The 26,366-nt window shown below is 38.0% G+C and overlaps 1 protein-coding gene and 1 long non-coding RNA gene across 2 annotated transcripts; one reads left to right on the forward strand and one right to left on the reverse strand.

The window, feature by feature from the left end:
* Positions 1 to 2,334: 2,334 nt before the first annotated feature.
* LOC129411354 (uncharacterized) lies at positions 2,335 to 2,982 on the reverse strand. Its single transcript, XR_008633267.1, has 3 exons — positions 2,907 to 2,982; positions 2,642 to 2,841; positions 2,335 to 2,562 (listed from the first exon to the last, which is right to left on the reverse strand). It is a non-coding gene; the product is annotated as an uncharacterized LOC129411354 (long non-coding RNA).
* Positions 2,983 to 3,341: 359 nt separating this feature from the next.
* gle1 (GLE1 RNA export mediator) lies at positions 3,342 to 25,945 on the forward strand. Its single transcript, XM_020938333.2, has 15 exons — positions 3,342 to 3,541; positions 5,550 to 5,798; positions 6,977 to 7,129; positions 8,310 to 8,458; positions 9,624 to 9,684; positions 10,813 to 11,091; positions 14,542 to 14,764; positions 16,537 to 16,649; positions 17,609 to 17,821; positions 19,150 to 19,340; positions 21,020 to 21,152; positions 23,177 to 23,281; positions 23,609 to 23,691; positions 23,764 to 23,827; positions 24,956 to 25,945. Exons 1-15 carry the CDS (start codon positions 3,443 to 3,445, stop codon positions 25,022 to 25,024), a joined length of 2,184 nt encoding a protein of 727 aa, XP_020793992.2. The 5' UTR covers positions 3,342 to 3,442; the 3' UTR covers positions 25,025 to 25,945.
* The last annotated feature ends 421 nt before the right edge of the window (positions 25,946 to 26,366 follow it).

Here is a 26,366-nt window from a genome sequence, read left to right on the forward strand (position 1 = left end):
TCACTTGTTTGGATTCTTTGTTGAGTTTTCCCTTAATTTCATCTCTACAACGAACAAGTCCAGCTAGACTAGACGAGTGACATAACATGATGCAATGTTGGAGGATATTTAATGGCATGTTTGATGCAATGTTAAGAATATGTAAAAGTCTAATGCAATGTTAAAACTAGGTGAATTTTTGATGTGATTTTAAGACTAGGTGAATTTTAGTGTAATGTTGAGGCTATCTTGGAGGTTATGAGGTGCAGGCCATATAGTTTTAGCCAGGGATTTCAACAACAGTACACTTTATTTTGCTACCTGTCAAATTAAGAATAGTTAATGTTTTTTAAAGTTCAGTTTCTGTAGGATGGCACACATTCCTCACACAATCACATGGTTTACTTATTGCTAGACTTTGTCCCTCATCAGTTTTGTAAGTGTAATGTGCTGTTATCACACTTAGCATTTCACAAAAAATATTTGTATATTCCCTTTAGGATTTTGCACATGTAAAACCAAGTGACTGACAAATAAAAGTTATATATAGATTTATTATGTGTTTGTTTTTCAAAGCATCAACAGCTGCATGAAATCTGTATTTTAGTAGAAAATAAAATGATGTGTATCATAGTTTATTTATTTATTTCTATAGCACATTTAAAAGAACTTTAGCTGACCAAAGTGCTTCACATACAAGTCAAAACAGAAGAAACACTTACATATACATATATACAGATAACATGTGAAAACTACAATAAAAACACCAAGATAACCTGAGTAGCTCATACTAAACACCAGGGAGAAGAGGTGAGTTTTCAGTCTCGTCTTAAACTGTTACAGACTGAGAGGATCTGACAGGAAGAGGAAGGCTGTTCCACAGTTTGAGCGCTGCCACAGAGAAGTCTCTGTCACCTCTTGCCTTGAGCCTAGTTTTGGGCTCGACCAACTGGAGCTGGTCTGATCTCGGGGCTCTGGAGAATAGGGCTGCAGTAACTCCCTCAGATACACTGGACTCATAGAGTGCAAACACTTGAAAACAATTAACAACATTTTAATTTGCACTCGATAGAAGACAGGAGCCAGTGCAGGTCACACAGCACAGGTGTGATGTGTTCATGTTTCTTAGTATTTGTGAGCAGACAAGCTGCAGTGTTCTGGACGTGTTGTAAGCGCTGCAGGAGCCCTAATCTAACCATGAATACAAAGAATTACAATAGTCCAGGCATGATGTTATGAAAGCATGGATCGCTCTTTCCAACTCCGCCCGTGGGAGATCGGGCTTTACTTTAGCGAGGAGCCTCAACTGAAAGAAGCTGGACTTGATCACAGCTATAATGTGCTTGTCCAGTTTAAACATGGAGTCCACAATCACCCCAAGATTCCTCACTGCAGGGAGACAATTATTATAGTTTGATATAGCAATTAAAGGTTTACAGTTGAAGTTGATAAAGGCCTGTTAGAAGAATTACTATATTGACTTATCATTTAATGTATGATAGCTGGAACAATATATTTGGGGCTCAATATTTATTGTGTGTATATTTTCTTAGCAGTAATAGTGGGATTTGTGTTTTTTGTTGTTGTAATATGTACAGTATAATAAATTGCAAACCACCCCCGTACTGTAGGGGGGAAAAAAGACGTATGTATGTATGTACGTACATACATACATATCTCTCCACCCCTCAGTCCTGCCATAACTGAACTGGACTTTGCCTTGATGCAACAGCAATCCCATCTGCACTTTATACTGTATATACCTCTGATGTTTTGTGTTGTTGCTATGTTTTCTGCAATTAAAAAAAAAAGGTTTCATGATGGCTGCTTCTGGTATTTCAGCATAGAACCGAACACTTTTAGTTTTAGTGTCTTCTGTACCATCATCACACTTTTTAAAAATTAATTAATTTATTTATATTACAGAAACAACACGACAAAACAGCAACTGTAGACACAATATAAATTGCATACAGTATTGTTGCATAAGTCGTCATGGTTTTCTTCTATGAAAGTCTTTTTTTTTTTCTTTCCTATTGCAGAAAACATAACAATACAAAACATCAGAGCTACATACAGCATAAAGTGCAGATGGAATTGCTGTTGCATCAATGCAAGATCCAGTTCACAGTTATGGCAGGAGTGAGGTGTGGAAAATATACATGTACATACATAGACATACGGGTTTTTTTTCTACTGTGGCGAGCGGGGTATATGGGAGGGGTGTATAAGAGAACCCCAAAGTAATATAATCAACATAAGACCAACAACGCCACTGGGCATTGCCCAGAAACTAAAACTAAATTTACTAAACTAAAAGGCTCACAGGTTCGTTAATTGACAGAGACAAGTGACTTACAAAACATGAAGTAATTTATTATTGCCATAATTCATTTGTTTCCTTTTGTTAGATTAACTTTAAGAGTAGACTATTCACTGTTCACACAACTGCCGATAAAACGGTCACAAAAGCAGCTGTACGGTGATTTTGTCCTTAAAATATAAAACACAGTAAAACAAAGCAGCAGCTCGTTCACAGGGCCACCGCTCCACCAGATGACATGCCGAAGACCACCCTGGACCCTAAAATGAACATTATATTTTACCTTTCACTTGGTAGTAGCCCCATACATGAACCTAAACCAGTGACCAGCCAACGTACCACAAAACACACACTTCCACATCCACGACACTTGACGCCGAGCGGCCGGGGCATCTGACAGCAACACCGACCCAACACCGACCCAACCGTGGACAGCGGCTAACAGCGGCACTTGTGGCGATAAACAGCAAATACACACAGGAGCTTTACTCACGAGCCATAACTTCGATCGGGCCATCGGGACTCTGGGAGCGGTGGCACTACAATAAAGCCACACATTAAATTATTAAATTGCAATTGTAATTAGAGAACAGCGGTTGTTTACCTGTGCGCGACAAGGTGGGGCCCTAACCCGGAAGTGCGCCGAGGTCAGGGAACGAGACGCTACGGAGAGTGCCCTTTTATAAACCCAAGCGCCACCTGGTGGCAGAAGGCAGCAGGCGCGCACTGCTACACTACAATATGGGGTGGTTTGCAATTTATCATACAGGAGAGCAGAAGGAATGAAACCAAAACTAAACAACAGCAAAACAAACAAGCAAACAAACAAAATAATGTCATAAATTAAATAAAGCTATACTATACTTCTTATAGATATTGTAAGTTTTAACTGCTTTTTTGTTTTGGACCTGTTTTATTGTTTGAAAATATTGTTAGATTTCGATATTATACTGATGAATATTTGGTTTATTTTGATCATCATTACACTTGTGTAGATCCGTGAAAACAGTTTTAAGTCAAAGCGGAACGACAAACCATCACCTTCTGTTTCTCCCCGGACTGCCTTTAAAGCGGACTCATGTGGCGGTTTTGTCGCTGCTAAAACACATTTTTATTTTATTTTTTTTCTTCTTTATCAAAATGCAATCAGACAGTCGCCGATGGGAAACGCTAGAAGCCTTGAAAAACTCTCCAAAAGGGAAACTTCACTATGATCCGCACTGGTCTGACAGAGGAGAGGTGAGAAAATGCTGAACTTAGTTTCTATTAGCTGTTTGGCTAAGTTTATAACATGGACATATTCACTAGTTCTGTGATTTAATCTTTGTTTGAAAACGTGGGCAATCAAAGCAAAATCTATATATGTCTTAATCACCCAGTCGTTTTACATATGTACGTTTGGCAGTAAGTCATACCACAGCATTTTTCTTGTAGCATTCTTCTAGCATAGCATTACTTTCTATTCTGGCGTTGATTGAGTAGTTTCCCTTTGTAACTCACTGTCTGTTCAGTATGAATTTAAAGTGAAGTGCTCTATAAAGACTTCATATTATCTTAGCTTGTAGGCAGTGTTGGGAAGGTGACTTTTAAAATGTATTCCCCTGCAGATTACAGATTACACACCCCAGAATGTAGTTTGTAACGTAATCCATTAAATTACTTAAAGTGAGTCACGTAATCTGAATACTTTGGATTACTTGATTTGCTGTAGAGAAGCAAAGACGAGGAAATCTTCACATAAGATGTTTTGTCTGATAAAAGAAAATGAAAAGCCCAGACTTTACTGAACCAAATTAAAAATATTATTGATAGAAGAGGAGGAGACACGGTCCACACAGCATGATTTAGTCCTGTTAAATCCTGTTAATTCCTGTTTTAGTCCTGTTTTAATCCTGGTTTTAGTCCTGGTTTTAGTCCTGTTTTTAGTCCTGTTTTAGTCCTGTCTGTTTTAGTCCTGTTTTAGTCCTGTTTTTAGTCCTGTTTTTAGTCCTGTTTTTAGTCCTGGTTTTAGTCCTGGTTTTAGTCCTGGTTTAGTGTCCGGCAATGAGTGGAATTACCGAAAAAAAAAGGGATATCACCCAAAATGTGAAAACAGGAAAATACCGCTGTGTAATCCATTTATTTCAACAAAGTAACTGTAATCCAATTACAACTCACTGAGACAGTAACTGTAACTGAATACAGTTACTCATAATTTGTATTCTGATTATGTAACTTCGGTACATGCAATCTGTTACTCCCCAACACTGCTTGTAGGACATTTTGATCCAATGGTTTTGAGCCATAAAACTTTTTCGCATCAGCATAATTTTGACTCTCTTCAGTGGAAAATAATCAAACATTTAACTCCACAAACATGTAGTATCAATGGCTGTGATGTTAAAATGGCAATTATTAAATTCAAGGATAATTTTAGAGTAATTTAACTGGGCCCAAATGACGTAAATAGAATCTGTGGATTGCAGTTTTGTTTACCTGGTCATTTACATTAAGGAGTTATTGGCTATGTTTACATGGACATGAAAGGCTTCAGTTGTCAGATTATTTATGACAAACTGCACGGTAGGGCTGTCAGAAGTATTGAAAATCAGATTCGAATCAAAACTCAAACTAGATACTTATTTAAGCAAGTATCGGCAAAAAAAAAACAGTTCTTGAACAGTTTTACCTTGAGTTATATCAGAACTAGCGTAAGATCACATCATATAATTAGCAAATACTATTATTTAATATCAAAAATAACAATATTGTTTAAAAAAAATACAAATTTTGGTGTCAAAATCAGTATGGAGTATCGAGTCTATTCTTTAGTTTCAAAATCAAGTTTCAAATTTTAGTATCATGACAACACTACTGCAAATTCCAAATTTTGCTGTTTTAAATGTCACACTCATTTTCATAATCGGACGACTTCAGAAATCTTACACTAATTAGATTTCGAGTGTCCAAGTAACCAGTGACTTGGCCAGTGTCTCTGCTGTTTTTACCCAGTCCCCACATAGTCTCCACATTGCGATCATTTTGTTATATTAATGTTATAGACATATACAAACTTTATTGTTGCAAAAGGGAAATTATTTGGACACAGTAGCTCACAGCATATGACAACAAAGAGATATGGTATAATAATAAATTCTAAATAAGTAGCAAGAGACGTCAAATAAGACATAATTATATAAATGTATACAGTATGTTATGATATTATCTGAAATCCAGCAGCATTGCACCACTGTCTCTTCTTTTCTAGGACATTTTGGCAGGTTACGAGGAATCCCCCAGCCTCTCCTCGTACTCTGCTTCTGTGGTGGAGCGCCTCAGTTCGCTCCATTTAAACAAGTCGAGGTTTAGCTCCGGATCCGGTGATTCGAGTCCGGGTTTCTCTGAGAATGCCCACAACTCCTTCTCCTCTTGCTCCATCCTCAGCCTCATTAACAGGAATCACAATGGGCTTTCCACAGTCTCCTCAGCCTCCCCCACAAAACAGGACACGGAACAGGTAAATGGATGAAATTGTATTACTAGTTCAGTTTGTTTTTGTAAGTAACTAGTAATATAGATCTGTCATGGCCGATTGTTTAGAATCTAAAGAAACCAATGGCCGATAAGCTCTGATATTTTTGGAAAATTTTTATAATTATAGATTGACTACAAACTCACCCACAACCCTTTTTTACCACAAACCTGTGAGAGCCATGTTGTCACGTTTTGTGCTTCTCTTCGTAGTTAAGTGTTCAATAAAACTTTGTGTGTGTTGTTTAGGCAGGTCGGACATAGCAAAATATTGGACTGTGCAGGTGATTTAATGTCAGCAGGATATCTGTTTTTCTTCTACCACCTCTCCATTCCCAATGATCTTGGCTTCCTCATTCAGCTTCATTCATTCATGCTGGCCAAATATCATATGCACAAGAAAAAATTTACTCAAAATAAACCAAATGGTCAGCACTATAATAACGAAATACACCATTTCCAGACAATAAAATGATAAAAAACAACAACAAAAAAATAAATTAAAACATACTATTTCGACAGGAAATATGTATAATTTAACAGTATTATTTTCTGTTGCATTTTATTTGATTTTGTTGAAGCGTATTTGTGTTTTCTTCCCGTGTTGTTTGTGGGATTTTGACAGTCCTGGTTGTCCCCTGCCTTGGTGTTTGTGTATTTTGATTATGTTGAGAAAAAAAAAACTATACCTCTAAGTCCAGTGGGGATTTAAAGATCTTCATAAATACTAAACAGTGTTCATCAAAAGTACTCTGACCGTGTAGACTGATAGATGTATTTACCAGACGTGACCCAACATCTTATTGGGTTGTTCTATGTTCTATTTTTGTTTTTTTACATTGTTATTGCTAAGGCATTTGTATGGACTTTTGGCATATTGATAGATTGATAAATACTTTATTGATCTTGAAGGAAATTCATTTTTCAGCAGCAACAATGGAGCATAATAATAAATAAATAAATAATAATGCAGCAGTAATTCATCATTTATAGTGAACAGTTGTACAGACGTATGGCATGTAGACCAAACGAATTCCAGTCTGTGGAGCTTTTTGGAGAAATTGTAACATACATTTTTTGACGTTCGTGCTGTATTGTGGCATACTTCGGATCATCTCTTGTCACAGGTGATGAGAGTAATACTAATCTGTGTAATGTTTTTAGGTGGTCAGTGAACCCTCCATAGAACCAGAGCCTCCTGCTGAAGTGGTGCTCAGTCCCCCTCCGACCACGGGGCTCCTCCTAGTGTCGCCCAAAGAAATAAAAACGGCCGGACAAATCATTCGCTGCCAGGAGGAAATGAGGGAGAAAGCCAAGGTCAGAACTAAACTGTGCACGGAGTGACTAGGTTTTGTGGGGCAATTTAATGTTTTTTTTTTTTTTTCTGTGAGAATACTTACACGTTAATTGTTTATTTTACTTACTTTAGTCATGTAGATTTGATAATTAGGGAGTTCAGTTCCGTACCAATTTAGATACTACAGATTTAAATAGTTGATATCGACCGATACCCGATATCAACTAATATCAAAGCAGAGACTGAAAACAGCATTTATTTCCTTTAAACAAAAATAAAATAAGACAAAACTGCTTCAAATGTGTAATGTAGCTGTTATTTATCTCACTAGTAACAACTGAACAGTTTTGTGTAAATAAAAGTTCAAAGATTGTGATCCAACTATGACCAGAAGAAACCGAAACATTTAGGCTCAACTAGAATTTTCTGTATCGATGCTGATACGCGCTAACATTTTTGGATTGGTGCATCCCTACCAATAATTGTATACGTTGCTGCCACTGTTGTTATAGGCATTTTTTGTAACTTTCAAAAGTCCTATAGAAGTTCAGTTTCATTGCAAGTTCTCAAATAATGTTTATCTCAACATTGGGATGAAAAGTTGAAACTAAACCATGTTCCTGAGTCTTGGTTTGAATCAGGTAAGGCCCTGTAAAAGGCAGCAACATTAAAGGGCCTATATTACGCTATCTTCTGATCTATGTTATAATGTTGTCGTCACAAACAGACCTGGAGTTGTGTTTTGTTTCATTTTGACAACGTTTGAATGACTGTTTCATTTACACATGTTTGAGTAGCCCTTTATCTCTAGTCTGTCTACATCTCCAAAGCTCATAATGCTCTGTTCCACCTTGTGATGTCATTAAGCGGTATTTTTCAAGTTAAGAGCTACATTTTACATTTTGTTCAGTAGAAATCGACAATTCCATCCCTGATATTATCCAAATGATTCTAGTGAAGGTGTATGGAGTTTAAAAACACAGTGGAACACTTCCTGTATTACCATGTGACAACACAAGGTGGAGTGTTTCCATTTGAGAGCCTAAATCTGCAGGATTTATGAGTTAAACATGTCGGAATGAAAGAAAACACAACTCCAGGTCTGTTTGTGTTGAGGTAATGTCATTATAACATAACTTTAAGCTCACAAGAGTCCATTTTGAGCTTTAAAATTGTGTGTGTGTGTGTGTGTGTGTATAGCTGGCGGTGCGTAGGAGGCAGGAGGAGCAGGATAAGCTGGTGGCGGCGGTGGTGAGCTCAGAGACGGAGCAGCTCAAACGCTTCGAGGAGCTGATGGAGCTGAAGCAGAGACAAGACCTGCAGAGTGTGAGGGACATGATGGACAGAGAGTGAGTCTAGACAAACACACAACACACACACAAATGCCAATGTTTTCCAATCCAGTCCACTTTATTTCTATAGTACATTTTATTGACAAGGACTTTTTTCCAAAGTGCTGCACATAGAAAACAATAACAAACTACAATTTAATACAATAAAAACATAATAAAAACAAGTGAGTAAAAACAAATAAATAAAACTGTAAAATATACACTAGTTATAACTAGGGATGTAGTCAAGTACATCCCTGGTACAAGTACTCAGTTTTCTTAAAGGTGCATTGTGTAACTTTTCTGATCTGTCAAATGTTTTTATTCATGGAGATGTTATTGCTTTGTCTGGAATGTTCCTCGGTATGACATTAAACCTTTCTATCTTCATGGAGACCAAACCAGACCAAATTACAGGTCAGATCTGTGGAGAGGCGATTGTGCTCACAGTCAGAATGTCTGTTTTTCTAGGTATTTTTGAACTATAAAACCACTTGTAATTGAATAAATTTAAAGTAGAGCTGTTTAATGTCACACTGTGGGACATTCCAGGCAGAGCATTGACATCTCCATAGAAACAAGCAGGTGACAGACCCCCAACCAAAAACTTACATAGTGCACCTTTGACGTTTTTACATAATTGACTTGAATAAATTGTTTGTCAATGATATATTCATAAAACACTTAAACCCTTACTTCTTATCAAGTATTTGAAGACATTGTTAGTAAGTTTGACTAGATATAACATATAAACCATCAACCAGACATTTGCTTATCAGGTTTCAAAATATTGATATGTTATGGGTAAACTGAGTAATTTTTTTTTTTTATTACAATATTAAAGGCACACTGGAGGTCTGTCACTTGCTTGTTTCTATGGATATGCTATTGCTCTGCCTAGAATGTTCCACAGTGTGACATTAAACAGCTGTACTTTACATTTATTCAGTTACAGGTTTTTTTTATAGCTCAAAAATACCTAGAAAAACAGGCATTCTGACTGTGAGCGAGGTCGCCTCTCCACAGATCTGACCTGTACTGTAACTTGGTGTGGTTTAGTCTCCATGAAGATAGAAATTTGGTTTAATGCCATACTGTGAAACATTCCAGACAAAATCCCATGGAGAGACAAGTTACACAATGCACCAGTGTATTAATAAACACTTATTTTTACTTGTTTCAGAACAAAGGAAAGCATGGGGCGACAAGAAAAACTTAAAGAGGAACAGCGGCATCGAACAAAGGTATGAGATGATTTCACTTAACAAGTTCTAGTGAATGAAACAAAACATGTAAGATGCATGTAAGATTTTTGAACAGCAGAGTACCATGCAGTTCTTTTTAGCTTGGGTATGCCAAGGAGAATGTAAAACAATTAATAACATGATTTTTTAAAAGCCAGATCACAGAACAGAACCCGTCTTGAGCCTGGATTTAAACATAATGTATTTTTCCAGCCAAAAAATGCATAAAGAAGAATCAAAAAACATACATAAGTCACACTGGACTATAAGTTGCACTTTTTGGGAGAAATTTATTATGAATTTAGGAGGTGGGCCAAAGCACGGCTCGGTTCCTCATGTACGTGCACATGCACGACTTTACTATACGACCCCTGTGTGTGCGCTGATGTTACTCATGTGAGGAAAACAGCAAATAAAGTGACTGCAAAACATATAGCGAATACGCGCTAACCTTCAATGAGAACTGTGGACAGCCACAGAAGTTTTGCAGCCTCTCTCCTCCTGCTGTCCTCACTCCTCTGCACTGTTGTTAAATCAGTAAACTCGTGTGAGCGTGTATCACAGCAGAGCTCATATCTCACTATTTTATATATTTCATGCTGCTGGACTTGTATTCTCTGCTAAAGTGATGGCACTACTGTGCAACATGTAAACAAACCGCACCATGTGATGACGTCATGAGGTCGTGGCCCAGTTCAGTTGTGCACGTGTGAGTGTGGGCCATAGAAACCAGCGCAATCGTGCTTGAACAGGGCACGGTTCAAAAGTCCCAGTGTGAGTGTGCCCTTTATAAGGTTATATAAATTTTTCTATTTTCAATGTTACAGGCATAATAGGAGTAGCAGATACTGACACACAAGCCTAGAGTGCCCTCTCATGGCTGTTGGTGTGAAAATTATGAACATGTGAAGTTATATATTTTAATATATAAGTCGAAGGACAACCCAAACCATGAAAAAAGTGCAACTTATAGTCTGAAAAATACAGTAATCAAAGTAGGCTTATCTCATATGTATAACACACGAGAGATGCATTTGTACATTTGTTAAATTACCTTGCAACAATAAAAAAACATAAAAACATCTTCTTTCTCACCCAAACCTTGTCAAAATGTCATTGCTTCCTCAGATTTTAAACCTTCGTCTCCGCGAGGCCGAGCAACAGAGGTTGAGAGAGGCGGAGCTGGAGAGGCAGAGGCAGGCAGAGGGCAGGGAGCGTCTCCGAACTCTAAACTCCATCCAGGAAGAAGTCTTACAGCTCAACCAGGTCCTTAACCAGGCCTTGAACTCCCCCAAGGACCCCAAAGACCCCAGCGCACAAGTCCTGGTGCAGAGTCTGGCCGCGCTGTGCCAGAGGGGGAACCAGCTGTGCTCCCAGGTCTCTGAGGTGGTCCGGAAAACTGCGGAGGTATGTGATAATGTCGCTAGAGTCCTCAAACTGGGACTAACCATTAAAACTATTAGTTTAGACTTGAAATGTAGTGTGTGTTTTTTGTGCGTGTTTTGTTTTGCACAGTATCTATTAGGGATGTAACAAAACAACAAACAACTGAAATATTGTGATATTGTATCATCAAAAGTCTCACAATAATATCGTGGGCCATCACAATATATAGAATTACAAGCGTTTTTGGTTAAATTAATTGTTTTAGTACAACAACAGCTAAAAACAGAGATAAAAACATAGACCATGATCCTTTGCTCTATTCAGTTCAATCTATATGAGGAAATAACTGTTATTAAGCACTTTTCAATCTTAAAAATTTGGATTATGACAAAAGAAAAGTAGCATATTCACAGCTTTGTTAGACTCCACAAAATATTGCAATAAATATCGTACCATGAGATGTGTGTCATGAAATGATTTTACAGAGAGATCTGGATATTGTTACATCCCTAGTATCTATCCAAAATGGCCATTGCTTCCTAGATAAACCAGTGCTATTGGTGGTTTTCAGATTCATGTTTACAGATGGACGGGCAAGAGACAGATTACTTTACATTACATTGTACTTTCCCATGAAGTATCACAAATGTTCCCTGTCCACATCTATTAGTAACCAGACCCTAGAATATTACACCAACACTTAGCATTTTAACAATATTAAGTTTAGAGACTGAGACTGTGCACAAGTGTAGTGTTTAAATATCGAGTGTACAGTCCCTGACAAAAGTCTTGTCGCTTATCCATTTTGTAGAAACAAAAGCTTATAACCTGACTTTAAATTAATCGATTGGTTTTAGAAATGTCTCATATGAAAGCTAAAACCCTCCCAAATTATGCTCAATATACTAAAATAAATTTGCTTCACTGAAGAAAGATTGATCATTTAATGAACACAGAAAGGTCAGATTTTGGCAAGACAAAAGTTTTGTTGCCTACAGAAAATTGAACAAATAATTTACTTCAAATACAAAAATATGTTGCATAACTTCAGTGAATGAAGTAGTGGTGCTGTGAGATCCATATTTAATATCTTGTATGACTTCCATGAGCTTGAAGGACGCATCCATGCGGTTCCACAATGATTCATACAATTTGTTGATGAAGTCATTAGGAATAGCAAAGAAAGCGTCTTACATGCCTCCCAGAGTTCATCAAGATTCTTTGGTTTTGCCTTCCATGCTTCCTCTTTCATTCTACCCCAGACATGCTCAATGATGTTCATGTCTGGTGTGACTGGGCTGGCCAGTCCTGGAGCACCTTCATCTTCTTCACCTTGAGAAACTTTGATGTAGAGATAGAAGTATGTGATGGAGCACCATCCTGCTGCAAAATTTGACCCCTTTTATGGTTGGGAATGTAAGAGGTAGCTAATACTTCTTGATATTTTAGGCTATTGATATTGCCTTCCACCCTGCAAATGTCTCGCACTCCCCATACTGGATGTAACCCCAGACCATGATTTATCCACCACCAAACTTAACTGTTTTCTGGGTGAATCTTGGATCCCTGCGGGCTCCAGTAGGTCTCCTGCGGCGGCTGTGATGTAATTCAACCGAGGATTCATCTGAGAAATCCACCTTCTGCCACTTTTCCAGTGTCCATCCTTTTAGCAGGCTGTGGGCCTTGGCAAATGCCACACGTTTTTTTAATTGCCTTTTGTTTAGTGCTGGTTTCTGTGCACTGATTCGACCATGGAGGCCATTTTGAGACAGAATTCTACAAACTGTTCTGGTTGACACAGGGACTTGAGGTGACCAGGTCTGGTGGAGCTCTGCTGCAGTGGAAAAGGGGCTGGCTTTGGATTTTCGAATCAACAAACAGTCCTCCCGAGCAGTTGTCTTGCGGGGTCTGCCGGACCTGAGCTTGTCAAAAACATCTCCAGTCTTTTTCTTATTCTTTGTACTTGACGCTGAGACACATTGAAGGTGTCACCACCTCAGCAGTGGATCTGGTCTTCAGCCTCTTGATAATTAACGCTTTGGTCTCAGGGTGGATCTTAGGCATGTTGTCAGAGGTTAAGTTGCAGTTGATGTGAAGGTCTGTTGTGCTGGGGTTCTTTTTATACACACCCACTAATTGAATGATCAGTAACTGATCACCGGTGAGGCGGTAATCTAGGATTGGGTGCATCATATAACAAGGCGACAAGACTTTTGTCTTGCCAAAATCTGACCTTTCTGTGTTCATTAAATGATCAATCTTTCTTCAGTGAAGCAAATTTATTTTAGTATATTGAGCATAATTTGGGAGGGTTTTAGCTTTCATATGAGACATTTCTAAAACCAATCGATTCATTTAAAGTCAGGTTATAAGCTTTTGTTTCTACAAAATGGATAAGCGACAAGACTTTTGTCAGGGACTGTATATAAGTGTTTAAATAATCAATTTTCATAATGTTTTTTTGTATTATATGAAAATCTTTATGAATATAGTGTTCAAATAAATAAAATACTCTGACCGGCCCATTTAAGATCATTTGAACTTACAAAATAAACATATTTTATCATTTTACTTCATGCATGGACTAAATCTGCATTGGTTTTATTTTGGGAGTGTTTTTTTAATGACATTTTTTGTAAGGCAGCCTCATGTTTTCATTGCTTAGTCATAACATAAACTTTAACCAGTCTCAACAGCACGTCAGAACAATGATATTTACTGCTCTTATAAAGAAATACAATTCATATTATGCAGAATTGAGTTCAGCATTTTGGCCCTTCACAATATTTTCTGTTTCTCATGTGACGCCATGGAAAAAATAACTGCTTACTCCTGATATAGACTAAACTATAGACTCTTTAAAACCTAAAATGCATTTAGGCACAAAAGCATAATGAATATGACTTTAAAATGATAAAAGTGACCAAATTGTCAATACATACCAATACAATCACAACACAATGTATATTTAAATAAACTGAATATCATGTGACCAAAACTGTGAGCTGATTCTGTTATTTTGGTACAGAGTAAATCATTTAAAAATCTTGTCTTGTTTTGTTCAATGTTAGAGCACTATATACGTTTTTAGGTGAGGGTCCAAAATTTTCTCTAAGATGATGATATTGTTTTTGCTTCGAATGTTCCACAGAATGGCATAAAATTTCACAATCTCCATGGAAACAAGCGAGTAACACCACCAAACCAAGTGTTTTTTGACATTAAACTCCTTTTAATTTCATATGGATTATATAGTTTACAGCATTCTGTGGAACATTCCAGGCAAACAAACATCATCTCCAACTGTGAAGCAGGTGGCGGAGAAAAGCTGCATCGTGCATCTTTTTATTCAAATCACCTGCCTCTAATATGGATTAACACAGTTTTCAGTTTTAATCCAAGTTTAGCCCACTTCCTAACACAGTCTTATCAACTTTTGTTTTCTTATTTTCTTATTTTTTGTTTTTTCAGGGTGATTTCCCGAGTGTGGAGGACATGACCATAGCCGAACGCGCCCTCCACAACATGAGAGCTCTGATCCATCAGCAGCAAGAGGAGGTGAACAGAGCCGAGGAGAAGAAGAAGAAAGAGGCAGAGCTGGAGGAGCAGAGGAAGAAAGAGGCGGAGCTGAAGGCCAAACAGGAGGCAGAGAAGAAGGCAGCGGAGACGGCCAAAGAGAAGGCCAAGAGAACAGGTGAGTCAAGATGTGTTTTAAATTTGAGGCGGGTGGATGGCCCTATCCCTATACTATACCGTAATACCACAAGATCCACTTTTATCATCATAGTGTGGGCTGGTGGTTCTTTGTGTCTTTGGGCAAGACACTTAACCCACCTTATTCACAGCTTCAAAAGAAATTATAAAGAGCTTTTGCTTCTATGGTATAAGAGTGACAGCACTGAGTGATCTTAAAAAAAAAAACTACACAGATAAAAATATAATTGTAAAACATAATACATGCAATACAAAGAAAATAAAGGAAATGGATTAAAATGGTTATGTTTATAGCACATTTAGTATATATATAATGCGTAATTTATTTAGCTATATTTAAATATTTTTGTGATCAAATTTGTGATCAATGTACCATATGTTCCGGGCTATTAGGCGCTCTGAATTACAAGATGCACTGTCATTAAATGGTCTATTTTCGAACTTTTTTCATAAATAAACCACACCGGACTTTAAAGGAAACACAACAGTGTGATGGGTGAGTGGTTTTGTTTGTTTGTTCGCGTTCACGGTGACTCTGGGCTTTGTTCAGTTGTGGTGTGTAGGGAGGGTGCTGTCTGGGACCAACGGATTGTCGGCGTGTTCACAGTGACTCAGTTGTTCAGTTGTGTCTAGAAGTGGCACATTGCACTCGCTTTTTCGGTTCGTTCCTTCGTTCCGTTCCTCGTCGACGTGGAGTGATGAGTGTGGCTGTGGGTGTGTTTCGCTGTGCGGTCGCTGTCTGCTCCGTGTGTGTTTGTGTGTTCTGTGGGTGGTGCGGCTTTGTAGTTTACTGAAGTCGTGCTGGGACACCCGAGTGGATTTGTGTATAGGGCGCTCTGGATTGTGGGGTGCGCAGTCGTTTTTTGATGGGGTTAGAGGCATAAGAGTGCGTCTAATAGCCCGGAAAATACGGTACATAAGCAACCACATCATTTTTGGAACTATGTGAATAGAGGTGGGTTAATGTAAGTTTTCTGTATAATTTTTTGTCTCTTGGCACAAACTCAAAATAAAAACAAAGCAATCAATCAAACCTTTTCCCAAGTGTTTGCGTACACTGGTGTATGAATGTGTGTGTGAATGGATGAATGGTTTCTTGATGTAAAGTGCTTTGCATGAAAAGCATTTATATAAAAACATGACCATTTAGACCAACTGAAGTACTGGTACCAAAATGTGTGAAGAATCCCTCAGTCGTCCAGGTAGAATCCAGGGCGAGGAGAAAATTCATTTTGTCGACAGGACAAAAGTTAGTTTGGTTGAAGACGTTTTGCAGCTCATCCAAGCTGCTTCTTCAGTTCTGGTCAGACGCTGTACAGTACAGAAACTGTAAACAAGTAGGTGTGTTATTTTCAGTTAGTTCGCTCCTCCCTGCAGATATAAGGAAGTGTCCACCAGCATCTGACCAGAACTGAAGAAACAGCTTGGATGAACTGCGAAACGTCTTCAACCAAACTAACTTTTGTCCAGTCGACAAACTGAATTTTCTCCTCGTACTGATACCAAACAAAAAACCTTTTATGAAAACTGGCTGCTCACTACAGTCAAGTGCTGTTAGGAAAAGCCAGAAAGCTGACAGTATGGTCCTTTGTTGTGGTGATATTAAGACGTTGAAGGTAAATGTAAAGTAAGAAAAATTCTACAAAATGAAAAGTAATGAGTTACACGTGTGATAGATGAACACTAATACCAGACAAAAGCATTTAATTCTATTCTATAGCTTTGAATAACAATAGTGCTGTCCACTGTCAGGGCTCCAGAGCGTCCCAGAAGACTCCACTCTGAAATGGTACAAAGAACTCCAGGACTCTGCCGACGCTGTGGCCCAGTCCTTCGAAGAGCTGAACTCCACCAAAGACGCCAAGGTTTGGACTTCACATTCTCTTTGTATTTGTTTATATCATATTTTTATCTTTATCTATGATCTGTGCCCTTTTTCGCAAACATTAAGTGAACATAATTATGAACTTTTAACCATGTCAGACCTGTGTTTCAGTTAACTCATGAGTAATACAAAGTGTGTGGGCGTTTGTGTGTGTGCAAAATGGCAAATAAAAACTAAAAGAAGTTATTTAAAATCAGCTGCTTGTGAAATGCCACTATAATTGTTCCATAGTTAGTTGAAATTTCTGCATTTATAGTTATTTAAAAGTGCACTATGTAACTTTTTGGTTGGGGTCACCTACTTGTTTCTGTGGATATATCATTGTTCTGCCTGCAATGTCCCACAATATGACATTAAACAGCTCTACTTAACATTTATTCAGTTACAGGTGGTTTTATAACTCAAATATCTAGAAAAACTGTAGAGAGGTGATCCCCGCTCACAGTCAGAATGCCTGTTATTCTATGTGTTTTTGAGCAATAAAACCACCTCTGTTTGAAGAAATGATAGGCAGAGTGGTTTAATGTTGTACTGTGGAACATTACAGGCAGAGCAGTGACACTGCAATGACCCGTCCCGCAGTCTTACATCCTCAGCAAGGATGTGGAAAGGATGAAGAAATAAGGCTTGCACCAGTAGTATAAATCACTTCTTGAAACCCATTTTTATCAGTTGACCTTCCTTTAGCTGGTTTTAGCACAATTTTATTCTATTTTATTAACTTATTATATTTAATTGGATTGTTTGCTTCATTGTTTGTTTGTTTGCTTTCTGGATGCTATTTTTTTGTTTTTAAAAGTACTTTATAAATCAAGATTTATTATTATATATATTCACAGAAACAAGCAGGTGACGGATCCCCAGCCTCAAAGTTACATAGTGCACCTTAAGCTGCTTCTACAGGATGAAATCTTATCAAATTCCTGTTTTGTCTGACAGTTGAAGAAGCTGAAGTTGAATTTACTGAAGGCGTCTGTGATCCCCGTCAGTCAGATCTCCACCAACTCTGGCTCCCACCTCCGCGAAATCTTTGACAAAATCGACAAACTTCTGAGCGGCAAAGTGGTGCAGTCCGGAGGGACGTCTGTGTCTACAACACATCACCCGCAGGGACGTCAGTTCGCCTGCTACAAACTCGCGGAGAAGTTTGTGGTCGGTCACATTTACCTTTCACTTTGGTTTTGTTGTGCTCATTGTTTATGACTTGGTTTAGTTTACGAATCTGTCAAGCTTTAGTCCACCATGATTTAGTTTAGTTTTATCCAATTCAATCCATTTATTTATATAACAAACACATTTTATAAACATGACAGTTTCCAAAGTACCGCACAGACAAATTAAAACTGTAAAAGGCAGTAAATTAAACAGTAAATAAAAGCAATAAATGAAAAGCATTAGAATACATAAAGCTAAAAATTGTTTAAATTATAAAATAAATAAAAATCTAATTAAAATAAAATGCAAATAAATAAAAGACACAGGACCACACAGCTCACGTGGTGTTAAAAGCCAGAGAATCAAAGTGGGTTAAGATGAGAATTAAAACACACTGGGGGGGGCTGCTCGGGTGTGTGTGTTTATGTGTTTGTGTGTTTGTGTGTGTGTGTGTGTCCAGTTTTATCCACGTAAATCCAGATTTAGTTCCTATTTCTACTCCTGGTTGTGTGTTCTGGTTAGGTCCTGGTTTTGTTCTTGTGTCGACATGAATCATGTCAACACATGATTTCTGGTTTAGTCTGTGCCCATAGGCTTTAACCTGGTTGAGTTCTGGTTTAGTCCTGGTTTTATTTCAGTGCTTGCATCACAGACTCTATAAAAATGTGGACTACGTGAGTGTGACGTTACTCATAGTGTTTGGCTCCACTCAAATGAAGCTCGTGATACTGTTACAGGAGTGAATTTGGAGCTTGGCTTTATATTATGAATAGGATTTTTTAAACAGACAAAATAGTGGATAAAAAACAGGATCATGTAGAGCGGGTTAATACGAACATTTTAAGACCAAAAATGTCGAGGCTCACAGCAGAAGTGTTTAAAAAGACAAATCTGATGTTGGGAATGGCACAGACTGGGGCAGATACAAAGAATATAGTACAGTGAACGTGCTCTATTCACACATGCATGGATGTTAGGCATTAAGGGACTCATCTTTACATTTATTTAATTCATGAATGTGTTTTTATTGCTATAGATGTGAAAATGTGTTTGTTTATTGATTTTACTGCTGCAGTTTTGTTCTGTCGCAGTTTTGTTGTATATTGTACAATGACAATAAATCTCATGTAAATCATATTTTAGTCATAGGATCATGACCTGCTTTAATCCTGATTTAGTTCTGTTACCCCGTGTCTTTATTTCTTAAGACACTTAATTTTAGTAAACATAAAGTCTCCAACTCTTGAGTTTTTTTTTCAGATGACTTGTATGTTTATATTTTTAAGTATGCAATTAAAAATCTATTTCAACACTTTTCAATCCAGAAACAAGGCGAGGAGGAGGTAGCATCTCACTTCGAAGCGGCCTTCCCCATCGCAGCCGTGGCCTCGGGGATCTGGGAGCAGCACCCCATCGTGGGAGACCTGTTCCTGGCTCATCTCCACAGGAAGTGCCCCTTCTCCATCCCCTACAGCCCCCGGAGGGAGGACGCCACCTCAGACGTAGAGCACCAAAGGTCAGACAGCAGGGGGCAGTCACGGTCTAGAGCCGCTTTTATTGCGGATGGAGGGCAAATATTGGTCTGTGGTTGATTCACTGTTCTGCGAAATCTGCAAATGGAATTGACTTGTGCTGTGTCTGATTTATTTTGGTTAGTGGTTGGCTCCACAAACATATCAATTTAATTTTATAACTTGCTGTACCTGATTTTTACTCTCAAAAATGGGAAAAATTGAAAGTGTTCATTTTAAAGCTACTTTCTGCTTGGGGGACCTGCTTGTTTCTATGGAGATGTCATTGCTCTGCCTGGAATGTTCCACAGTATGATATTTGATGATGGGGTCTAGGCCTGTAATGATAACAGATTTTGCTGGATGATTAATTGACCAAGAATTTATTGCGATAAACAATAATATTAACATTTTGAGACCAATTTCAACTAATATAATGACCATGGAGTAAAAATGCAAATACACCCTTTCAAAGATCAATAAACCTTACTTTCTAAATAACAACATTTAACACAGGAAGTGTAAGACAACCAAAAACAACAGGCCTAAATAAAACAGACTTGTTAACACAGGACTAGTCTAATGTGTCTGTCTCACAGCAAGAACTTGTTCACAAAAATACACTTGAATAAACCACTGTTGAACCAAACATAACCAAAGCAATAAATAAAATGGATTATTAAGTCTCTGTAACAAAATTGCCCTAAAAATTATTTTAGTTACTGACTTACATTGGAATATTGTGTCTTGTCTCTCTGTGGCTGCTGCTGTGGCCTTGTCTTTTTGGTCTTGAAGTGTTTGTATTTAACCCCTGACACAGAATTCTGTTTCCCTATGAGGGAGCCTCTGTCCTGTCTGGTATCGTGTTGGTCGTCCCGGGGGCAGGGATAGTTCTCTCGCTCGGTTTTGGGTTTATATCGGCTGTTGGGGTTTGAGACATTTCTTCTCGTCATTTGTGCGCTCGCTGCATTTGACGCATGTGGTCGTTGAGACGTGTCCCACTCACCAGTGTTGATTCGGCATCGTGACTTGTTTTGTCACACGGCAATGAACTGTTTTGTCACTGAAAGCGGCGCTTGTGTTGCGGCTTCATGTTCAGCGCACAGACAGCGGCGCTTTCTGCACTCAGACTACGCGTGCATCCACTGTGTCGATAAACGCATTGCACATTGGTTCAAGCGTCCTTACACTTGTTAAACGAGAGGAGTCAGAGAGCAATAGAAGCCTTCTAATATTCAGTCTCTTTGAGAGCGAAAGAGAGCGAGGAAAACAAACAAACATGCAAATAGAATTGATCACAGCCGGAAAAGTTATCGAGCGCGTTAAAAGTTATCGTACGATTAATTGATTTATTGATTATCGTTACAGGCATATCGGGGTGGTTTGGCCTCCATGAAGACAGAAAGGTTTAATGCCATACTGTGAAACATTCCAGACAAAGTAAAAACATCTCCAAAGTTATTCCTCACTTACCTTCTGCATTCTCAGTATTCACTGTAATGGAGTTTATAAGCGCTCCTCTCACGTTCAGAGTGCTATGTTTACGTGACTACAAGTTAGCAATTTTGCTGAAATACATGGAAAAAAGCATCAGATATAGGCTCTTGAGCTATTACCTTCCCTTTTTTGTCCCTCTATGGCTCCTGTAGTTTTGATTTGTCTGTTTATCCGTCTGTTGCTGCAGGATGATGGGCTACCGTGTGGATGAATCAAGCGGGCTGGAAACAGATGACAGTTTTCTGAAGCGCATGTCGGGGATGATCCGGCTCTACGCTGCCATCATTCAGATACGGTGGCCTTACGGGTCCAAACAAGGGGTACGCACTGTATATACTGGTGGTGAATGAAGTACTCTGTTTTGTTAAGTAAAAGTACAGCTACGTGGGGTAAAAGATTACTCAAGTAAAAGTACTACATGACAAAAATTTACTTAAATCCAATCCAATCTACTTTATTTCTATAGTACATTTCACAACAGTTTCCAAAGTGCTGCACAAATACATAATAACAACAATAATAAAATGATAAAATAAACTACTAAAATAATCATACTAGTCTTAAAATAATAAAACCAGTAAGATAAAATAAGAGCAAAACCATAGACTTAAGTGAAACTATTAAAATACCTGTTTAAGAATCTACTTTTGTAGAGATTTTCAGAACTATTTAAGCATAAAATTTTGTGATTTTGATAAAGAATTTGGCTGATTTTAAGGGATTTAATTGATTTCTAGCCATTTGTGTCTTTGTGCATTTGGTTTGCTCAAAGTTGGTAAACTCAAATTAAATGTGCTAAAAACAACAAAGATCACACCATAAAGAAAAGTACTTTTTACTTTTCAGTCCAGATTTAAAATGTAGTGGGGAAGAAAGTACAAATACCTGCTCTCAAATATAGTGAAGTAAAAAAAAAAATCCACTGTAAACACTTCTTAAGTAAAGTACAGATACCTAAAAATTTTACTCAAGTATTGTAGTTTTACTTTCCTTCCTCCTTCCCCCACTGATATAGACTATATGTATGTATGTATGTATTTATTTACTCATAACATGTCAAAGATTAACACTGAGGTGCAGAGCAGGTGAGGAAGAGTTATAACTATACTATACTAATCTATACTATACAATATAACTGTCCATGGAGATAGATCAGGAGCAATAATTCCATGGAAACCAACAGGAGGGGGTTATCCTCCAGGCCAACTTTGTGGGGATGTAAGCCCACTCAGAATAAGATTGCATGTTTTTCATTGCATTAAAAAAAACATACTGAAAAAACATGCTTTTATTTTAGTCTTTTTTCACAAAAATGTTACATACTGTATTTTCCACACTATTGGGCGCTCTGGATTATAAGACGCACTGTCAGAGAATGGTCTATTTTCAAACTTTTTTCACAAATAAACCACACCGGACTTTAAACGAAACACAAAAGTTCGATGGGTCAGTGGGACTTTTTTTGGCACGTTCACGGTGACTCTGGGCTTTGTTCAGTTGTGGTGTGTAGGGAGGGTGCTGTCTGGGACCGCTGAATTGTCGGCGTGTTCGCAGTGACTCAGTTGTTCAGTTGTGTCTAGAAGTGGCACATTGCACTTGCTTTGGTTCACACTGCTCTGGCTTTTCGGTTCGTTCCTCCGTTCCGTTCCTCGTCGGTGTGGAGTGATGAGTATATCTGTGGGTGTTTTTTGCTGCGCGGTCGCTGTCTGCTCCGTGTGTGTTCAAATCAAATCAGATCAAAGTACTATATTTTCCGCACTATAGGTTGCACTTTTAAGCCTCCAACTCGTTCAAAAAACGACTGCATGCCCCACAATCCAGAGCGCCCTATACACGAATCCACTCAGGTGTCGGGAGTGACTTCAGTAAACTACAAAGCCGCACCACCCGCAGAACACAAACACAAACACACATGGAGCAGACAGCGACCGCACAGCCAAAAACACCCACAGACACACTCATCACTCCACGCCGACGAGGAACGGAACGGAGGAACAGAGTGTTTTCTGTTAAAGAGGACCTCAGTCTAAATATGCTTGTTTGCGTGTTAAACATGAGTTGTGTGTTCATATAAAGTGTGTATATACTGTTGGCCTCTCCTTTTAAAAGATGCTCTTAAATATGATATCATCCAACTGTTGGGTTTCCTTTAAAGTCCGGTGCGGTTTATTTGTGAAAAAAGTTTGAAAATAGACCATTTAATGACAGTGCGTTTTATAATCCAGAGTGCCTAATAGCCCGGAAAATGCGGTAAATAGCATTTAAAAACAGATAGTTCTACCCCAAAGTGCTTAACAATGTTGCTAAAAACATAATATGAGAATCCACATGTCTGTTGTTGCAGCCTGCGCCACACGGCCTGAACCACGGCTGGAGGTGGTTGGCTCAGATGCTCAACATGGAGCCACAGAAGGACACCACAGCTACTCTGCTCTTTGACTTCCTGGAGGTGGGTCTCTTTGGTTTGGTTTGATTCTTTGGTTAGTCTAGGCTCTATGCTCCAGTCTCTATTCACGCTTACCGGAAGACGTTTGGAAAAGGAAAAAAGAAAGAATACAATGGCGTCTAGATGAAGAAGTTTTCACAGATTTTGTCAGAGTTACTATCTAACAGATCCCAAAGGAAGTCATCATCCACATGTTTCCAAAAGTCTTAGATGTGATTTTTGAACCTTTTTCAAACTTTAAGGGCTCTGGAGACACACAGGTCCTTTAACCAAATTTAAATATGAAGTTTTGTTTTTCTCTTCATGTTTTCATTGCCTATGTCTCTTCAGGTTTGTGGAAATGCCCTAATGAAACAGTACCAAGGCCAGTTCTGGAAACTCCTCCTGTTTTTAAAAGAGGACTACTTCCCAAGGTAAAAAGGAAAAAAAAGTGTGTGAGAATGTTGTTTGTTAATTGCTGATATCTGTTCTTTTCCTTTGAGCAGAATTAAAGCAGCAACCAAAGACGGACAGATGGGATCACTCACCAGACTCGAACAATTTCTAGAGGTCAGAAAATCATGCATTCAAAGGTGCAATTTTGTCACTGTTCTTAGTGGAAAATCTACCAGCTGCTTGTCTCCATGGAGATGTTAGTGCTTGGGCTAGAATGTTCCACAGTATGGCATTCAATCTATTTATTTCCATGGAGACAAGCAGGTAAAGTGCTTACCCGGGGTCTTATTTATAAAACATTCCACTTGGAGCAATGGATGGTCAAAGGCAGTGATGGATGAAGTACTCAGTTTTGTTATTCAAGTAAAAGTACAGATCCAAGGGCAAAAAGTTACTCAAGTAAAAGTACAGATACAGGGTCAGAAAGTTACTCAAGTAAAAGTACTGATATGGAGGCAAGAAGGTACTCAAGTAAAAGTACAGATACAGGGTCAGAAAGTTATTCAAGTAAAAGTACAGATACAGGGCCTGAAAGTGACTCAAGTAAAAGTACAGATATGGAGGCAAAAAGTTACTCAAGTAAAAGTACAGATATGGAGGCAAAAAGATACTCAAGTAAAAGTACAGATACAGGGTCAGAAAGTGACTCACGTAAAAGTACAGATACAGGGTCAGAAAGTTACTCAAGTAAAAGTACAGATATGGAGGCAAAACGTGACTCAAGTAAAAGTATCACATGAAAAAATCTACTTAAGTAAAAGTATTAGTACCTGTTTAAAAATGTACTTAAAAAGTAAAAGTATTTTGCTGATATTTTTAGAACAATTGAAGGATGCAATGTAGTGATTTTGATGTAGTAGTGACATTCACTTAAATAAAATGTGCTAAAAAAAATTGTCTCCGCTTTTTCAGCAGGTCTCAAATCATAAAAAGTACATTTTACTTTTCAGTCCAGATTTCAAATGTAGTGGAGTAGGAAGTACAGATACCTGCTCTCAAATGTAGTGAAGTAAAAGTAAAAAGTATCCACTATAAAATGCACTTAAGTAAAGTACAAATATTATAATATATATATAAAAAATTTTACTTAAATATTGTACTTTTACCTTGTACTTTGTTACCTTCCATTACTGGTCAAATGTATCACCAAAATACTAATCCTCACTTCTTCAATATAATGCGTGGTTCTCATATTCAGCATATTAAAATCCTGTCTTTTTTTTTTTTTTTCTTTTTTTACAGACTTCACTCCGGAACAGACAGATCAGCCCTCCGAAGGGTCAACTCACCTCTGTTTTCTGGAGATCATGATCCAAAAGAAATACTAAACATGAACTCGAAGGCTTAACCCAGGCCACCTACCTCCTGTAAACAAATGGAGGAAGTCTACAGACGCATACGACACTGTGGGACTGCTTTTATTTATTAGAAAATTCACTATAGAAACCTCCAAAAAAGACAGCATTGTTTGAGAGATCGTGAGAAAGTGTTGAAACATTAAAGGTGCTATACCTGATTTTTATGGTCTCTTAAAAACATGGTTATGGCCAGAATTATTCTTCACTTTTTTTATAGAATCCACAGATCTTAATGATTCACCTTGATGAGTTTGTAAGTGTGTTTCTCAACTTTCAGAAACTCGAGTCAAAGTAAAGCTTACAATTAAGATGCTAACCGCGCACCTTCCAATAAAACAGGACACAACAGACTTATTTTTATTTGACCTTAAGATTGGCTTATACACAGGGCTGTAGACAGGGAAGGGCAAAGGAGTCTGTTGTCCCGGAGCCCAGAATTGGACTATTTTCCTACTTTTTATATTTCAGGGGGCCCCATGTGAAGCTTCTTGCCCTGGGCCCCCAAATTTCTGCTGCCGGCCTGCTAATGCAATATATCTGTATTGGCGAAAGAAAAAAAAAAAAAATAAAATCAGGAACAGGCCCTTAAAGGTACTACAATTAAATCAACACAACTTGTGGCCGTAGATTTGAATGGAAGTCTGTTTATTCTCAGATTGTATATTTTTTACCAGAATTTGAGAGATGTGATCAGTGCTGTTGTGTTTTATGTCCATATGAATCCTACACTGAAAACATTTTTTGTATTTATTTTTGTATTTAGACCATGTTAAAACCAGCAATTACATGTGAATGAAGTAAAGGTGCTTTGAAAGAAAAACAGTCTTTGGATGTTTTGCCAAAGTCTAAAATAAAACTGTTTTTTTTTACTTACGAGTCGACTACTAAGGTGCATTTTGTAACTTTTCTGTTGGAGGGTCTGTCATGAAGGATATGTCATTGATCTGGCTAGAATGTTCCACTGTGTGACATTAAACAGCTCTACTTTACATTTATTTAATTACAGATGGTTTTATAGCTCAGAAATTCCTCGAAAAACAGGTGTTCTGACTGAGCGGGGTTGCCTTTCCACAGATCTGACCTTTAAATTGGTCTGGTATGGTCTCCCTTTATATCTTCTGCTTTTTCACACCATCTGCTTGTATGTCCTTTGTACCTAAATTTTCTCCAGTAGTTCCCAACCTGAGGAGCATCAGAGCTTTGACAGGTCATTATCAACTTAGTAAATAAAAAAAAATATAGATAATAATATAAACTTAACAAAAACAACAACAGAGGACTGAAAAATGAAAGAG

This window comes from Boleophthalmus pectinirostris, unplaced genomic scaffold, assembly GCF_026225935.1.
Source record: "Boleophthalmus pectinirostris isolate CB_2022bp ecotype Guang Dong unplaced genomic scaffold, ASM2622593v1 HiC_scaffold_4, whole genome shotgun sequence".
Lineage (NCBI taxonomy): Eukaryota > Metazoa > Chordata > Actinopteri > Gobiiformes > Gobiidae > Boleophthalmus > Boleophthalmus pectinirostris.